Source organism: Anolis carolinensis, chromosome 5 (genome assembly GCF_035594765.1).
Source record: "Anolis carolinensis isolate JA03-04 chromosome 5, rAnoCar3.1.pri, whole genome shotgun sequence".
Taxonomy (NCBI): Eukaryota; Metazoa; Chordata; class Lepidosauria; order Squamata; family Dactyloidae; genus Anolis; species Anolis carolinensis.
Genome location: NC_085845.1, coordinates 135,783,736 through 135,789,735, shown reverse-complemented (window position 1 = coordinate 135,789,735; position 6,000 = coordinate 135,783,736). Strand labels below are relative to the sequence as shown.

General features: G+C 39.5%; 1 protein-coding gene across 3 annotated transcripts in view; it reads right to left on the bottom strand.

Moving 5' to 3' along the window:
- Positions 1-2,845: 2,845 nt before the first annotated feature.
- iqub (IQ motif and ubiquitin domain containing) overlaps positions 2,846-6,000 on the bottom strand; it is a 47,314-nt gene continuing 44,159 nt past the window's right edge. For all 3 annotated transcript variants that reach the window (XM_008111237.3, XM_003221325.4, XM_062982335.1), the window contains exon 13: positions 2,846-3,599. In XM_008111237.3, coding sequence (XP_008109444.1) covers positions 3,432-3,599 — 168 coding nt within the window. In that variant the 3' untranslated portion in view covers positions 2,846-3,431. The remainder of the gene's footprint in view (positions 3,600-6,000) is intronic.

Sequence of the window (6,000 nt, the reverse complement as noted above, 5' to 3'; positions counted from 1 at the left end):
CATTTGGTTTGGGACTAATTGTGGCAACTGCATGTCTCTGACTGACAGCCAACCAGCATTGTATTGCTAAAAATGGGGTGGCCACAGGATTTTCAAGTCTTAATTTCTCTTTTAGGGATAAATTCAACTGCAAACTGCATGGCTACAAGATGTGTTTCAGTGTTGCAACTTTTCACCATTCTTCCTCAATCGCTTAGTTTTTTTGTACAACCAAACTTGGTGAAAAGTTCTTAAAGACTCAAGAAAATGTCCTTTTATGTAGCATCTCACTGGCCTTAGTAGTATAAAAGTATTGTCCAGCTGTAGATTTTGATTTTACAAGTTGAGTATGCTTGGGGCCAGAAGTGTTTTGGATTTCAGATTTTTTCCCCAATTTTGGACATACCTGTATTTGCCTGTACATAATGAGATATCTTGGAGATGGGACCAGAGTTTAAGTCCCAAATTTATTTACGTTTCTTGTACACCTTATATGCATAGCCCAAAAGCAATGTTATACAATATATTTAACACCGAACTTCAAAAAAGCAAATATGCCACTACCTCTGCCGCCCACATGGGCAATTTTGTTTTTCTCAGTATTTTGGAATTCTGGATCATGGATGCTCAAGCTTTACTTATGGAATATACAATCAACTCAGCATTTACACACAGGATTTATACTGCATTGATTTGTAGAACTGCTGTACCTTTTGTCAACAATGTAAATAAACTGAATTTGTGCAAGTAATGGAGTGAAGTTATTACCCTATATCTACTAGGCTTGCTCAAATAATTCGATTTTCCCGTTACCCGTTATTAATTCGTTATTTTCGTTTGTTTTGAAGCAATATAGAACCTTGGTTGTCCACACGTCTGGATATCGCGGTTTCGAATCGCGAGAGGCCGTTTTTTCTTATTTCTTCGTTTTTTTCGTTAAGAAAAAAAAGCTTTTGCAAATCACCCAAACTCCTTTCCTTTTGCCCCTCAGCCAATGGGAGGCTCAGCCAATGGGAGGGGGCGAGGGGGAAGGAGGCCGAGGAGGAGGAGGAAGACGGAGGGGGGAAATGGCCGCCGCCGCCGCCTCGCCTCAGCTCAGGCCTGGAGAGACCGAGAGGGGCCCGGCGGTGAGGAGGAAGAGGCCCGGGATGCGAGGGGGTGTGGGCCAGGCCCGTCCTCGGCTGCTCCCAGGGGCCCAGATTCGCACCCTCCCTCCCCCCAATACAGGTCTCCAGTCCATACCACGCTACATGAACTTGAATGGATACTGTGGTTGTGTTGTCGAAAGCTTTCATGGCCGGGATCACACTGTTGTGGTATGTATTCCGGGCTCTATGGCCATGTGCCAGAAGCATTCTCTCCTGACGTTTCACCCACATCTGTGGCAGACATAGAGGTTTTGACGTCTGTGCGAAGCTAGGCAAGTGGGGTTTATATATCTGTGGAAGGTCCAGGGTGGGAGAAAGAACTCTTGTCTGTGGGAGGCAAGTGTGAATGTTGCAATTGGTCACCTTGATTAGCATTGAATAGCCTTGCAGCTTCAAAGCCTGGCTGCTTCCTACCTGGGGGAATCCTTTGTTGGGAGGTATTAGCTGGCCCTGATTGTTTCCTGTCTGGAATTCCCATTTTCTGGGTGTTTCTGGGAAGGTAATGGCACTCCATGTAGTCATGCCGGCCACATGACCTTGGAGGTGTCTATGGACAACACTGGCTCTTGGGCTTAGAAATGGAGATGAGCACCAACCCCCAGAGTCAGACATGACTGAACTTAACGTCAAGGGATACCTTTACCTTTACCTATACACACACACACACACACACACACACACACACACACATTATGCAGGGACTATATATATTATATATATATATCACACACACACCAATTTAACAAAGTTTCAGCCACAAAAACAAAGTTTCTGAAGTAGAACAATGACTTTCACAGTAAAGACAACCCAATTTAACAGGAAATAAGACTTTCAAACCAGGAACAGATTTCTGCAATTATTAAAAAATGGTTTATTATAAAAGCTATGAAAATTCGCCAAAAATCAGAGGATAAGGGAAACGTTCCAAATTTTGGTGAGCTATCAGTGTTAAATGTGTTCTACCACTGTACCAAGTTGGAAGAAGATCACTCAAAAAATGAGGGTGGGAGAGTCCTGTAAAGTCCTCTCCCTCTGTGCTGTTTTTGGGAATTGCGCATGCGCGTCCGCCATTAACGAATTAATTTAGAAAATAACGAATTTTCGTTAATTTCGAAAAATTTTGGGGGCCAAATTCGTTATTAGCAACAAAAACGAAAAACTGCCCCCTCTAGTTTTGAAACGAGTTTAGAATCAAATTTTTCATGGATCGATCAAGCCTAATATCTACATGCATATGTAGGATTTGTGGGTGATCTCTTCCTTAACCAAGACCACATTTGTTATATCCTGAATATGTATACATAATTTATCCTAGATTTTAAGTGATACATGGGAAGGCAAGGATAATTGGTCTGTGGCTTTAGATAGGGAAAGAACTACAGTATAACAGTGTGCATTTTCTAAGCATCTGGCGATTCTAAAGTCTTATTTCCAGATTACAAAATGAAACTGCAAATCAAAATCCAATTATCACAGGGACAGAAAGGGAGGTGAAATCTTCTGAACAGGGGCACAGACAGCAAAACAAACATCAAAGGGATGTTACCGCAACCTTTCCCTACATTATCCAAAACCTATATATATATATATGGCTGGAGTTACAGTTTAAAATGTACCTGTTCTGACTTACAAACTAACTCAACTTAAGAACAAATATACAGACCTCACGTTGTTTGTAACTTGAGGACAACCTGTATAACAGAAAGTCATGGAAAATGTTTAAAATAAATATTTGAATTTTATTAAATAAACATTATTTTCAGTTTGTGTACTACCTATTTTCTGAGCTGTGGTAGTGATCGGCATGATGATTGTAAAGGGGAAAGTGAAAATAAATTTACATTTTAGTAGTAACCTCCCCAATCCCCAAACACACTCCCTTTTAATAAAGGAGTTCATCATACCCCTTCCTTCATTCTATTAATGACTGTTGTCATATACAGTAATCTAGATTTTATTTTCAGCAAGGCCTAGGTATCTCATAGAAAGTCTAACTTAAAAATAGATGGATTCCAGGAAAAAGAATACGTAATTCTTTTCCTACAAAAACACATTCTTAAAAGTTTGGTTTTTTCAAAAGAAAAATTGAGATTGGATTACAAATAGGTTTAATTTTCAGAGAAAAGAACAGCATAACAATAGCAATTTGGTGATCAATGTATAATCTTAAAACAGTTTTGTGTTTGTTAGTAGACAATCAAACGATTACAGATAACTAAAACAGATAACATGAATATTTATCTCGATGCCAGATTTGTTATTCGAGTAATAAATCCGTGAAAATGCTTCAATATCTAGAATGCATTACTTTGATGGCCCAGATGTTAAAGGCTTTGTTACTAAAAGATCTTCTGCGATGGCTGGTTTGTCATCTTTATGCAGATTAGCTGCCAGCTCTGGAAACTGGGAGAAATAGTTCCTTGCAAGCATATGTTTGTGCCTTATCCTGTGAATAAACGATGGCTCATAAGACTGAAAAAGGAGAGGAGGGGAAGGCAGCATTAGTAAATGAAATACAATTAGAGCATTAAGTCTCTTTTGATCGGCTGTCTGTAATTTTCCAAACATTGAATTCTAATGAGTTATGATTTTTAAAAGTCCAGTACAAAACAATTATTTCTTTTGTATTTCAACAAGGTATCCCTGTATAATTCATTGAAACAGAATTACACAAATGTTCACAATAAGCCGATGCAGATGTTAACAGGTACAAGGTAGTAAAATAGTTAAGTGAAGTTGCACTGTCAATTTACTGTTACTAGAAGGCATATTTCCTTTCAAATTAACATCTTGAGTATAGATTTGATGGATTAGGTCATCAGTGGGCAAGTCCAGATTGGTGATTTGTGATTATTTGGGCTGAACCATTTAATACTGTTTTTGGGTGTTTTGTGCCACTTACCTGTCCAAAGGTTCTCCTGATTTTAAAAAATCAACAGATTATAATCGGGCTCACTTGCCGGGGGGGGGGGGGGGTACCTTGCTTTTTATGTAGGTTGCAAAATATTGCAGCTGGGGATGTCCAGCCCCCAGATGTGCTACAATCCTCATGTAATTTCCTTCTGTTACTCCCTCTCTGCCTCTTGACAATTTTAAGTATTTCAGATGTATATTATAATTACAAAGTGACAAACTCTAATGGTGCCATTTCTGCATTTGTTTCTTCCAAAATTCTTCCCACTATAGAAAAAAAAAACACAGATCTTCTACTACTTGGTCGGTTTCCACCAATTTCTCAGGATTCATCTATACTCTAGAATTAATGTTGTTTGACACCACTTGACCTGCCATGGCTGAAAGTTATGGAATAATACACGTTGTAGTTTTACAATGTCTTCGGCTTTCTCTGCCAAAGAATGCTGGTATCAAACCAAACTACAAACCTCAGGATTCCATAGAACTGATCCATGGTTGTTCAGTCGTGTAAAACAGTGTAAATCAAGCCTTAGTTCACATGGGGAATGACTGGGGGTATGAGTGATCTAATTCTAAGAAAAAAATATAACACCACCAAAATCTACTACTTTAGCACCAATACTTCAAGGGAAAAAAGGAATTTTAAAAAATTGTAAGGAGAAACTAGGAGAGAGACCGAAGGAGGATATTTGAAGATTGCAAAGTGGAAACACATTTGAAGATAAAGTGGGGAAAAGGAGTGCAGGTTGAACACAGCAATGCCTCTATAAGCAGCTCATAGAATTAGTGCTAGTATTCTAGATATATTTTTAACATCTCTCGCTTTCTCGTTTTCCTTCTCTTGAGAAAAGAGATATTTCCCTGGAGATATATTGGTCAAGGGGAAAATGAAGCCCAGTGCAGAAGTATAACTTTAAATTATCTTGAAATCAAAGATGATGCACATTTACTCCCCAACTGTAATATCTTCCCCTTGTCTTTCTGGATACAGAGTTGCACTTGCTAACTCAGGGGTTCTCAAACTTTTTAGCCCTTTTGGAAGCAAAAGTTTCATGTGGAGTCCTAAGAAATGTGTATGTATGTGTATATTACATATATATACTAGCTGTGCCCGGCCACGCGGTGCTGTGGCGTTGTCTGGTGGTGTTGGTGAGAAATTGTTGAGGTAGTGGTGGTATTGAATGTCTGTTGTATGGTTGTCTTTATGTTTAGTATCATTTGGTTGTTTGTGTACTGTGAAAGTGGTGAGGATAGAGGACACTGTTTATGTTGGATTAGTGAGACTCTACTGTATATTTGTAATCTTATATTATCTGCCTAGAACTGCCCCTTCTACACAGCCGTATAAAATGCACACTGAAGTGAATAACTGGCAGTGTGGACTCAAGATAATCCAGTTCAAAGCAGATAATATAAGATTCTAAATGGGTAATATAGCTGTGTGGAAGGGCCTTGAGTCTACACTGCCATATAATCCAGTTAAAATCAGATAATCTGTATCTTATAGGCAGTGTGGAAGAGGCCTAAGGCCTAACTGTGCCTGTCCCCTGGACTAAGTAGGTTGCTAGGAGACCAAGTGGGCAGAGCTTAGCCCTCTAACTGGCAGCAATTGGATAAAAACAATTATTCCTTTCCCTCTAATTAGGACTTTATTTTTCTTTTCTTTTTGTTGTATCAACCTAGAGCCGTGGTTAATGGGTTGTGTTGTCAAATTTTGAAGTTGGGGAGCCTGTAGTTTTGTTGTTTTGTCCGCTGCCCTGATGCCATCACTCTTTTATATATATAGATATGGTAAAGGTTTCCCTGACATTAAGTCTAGTCGTGTCTGACACTGGGGGTTGGTGCTCATCTCCATTTCTAAGCCGAAGAGCCGGCGTTGTCTGTAGAGGTTGCGTGGCTGGCATGACTGATGGAGTGCCATTACCTTCCTGCTGGAGTGGTACCTATTGATCTACTC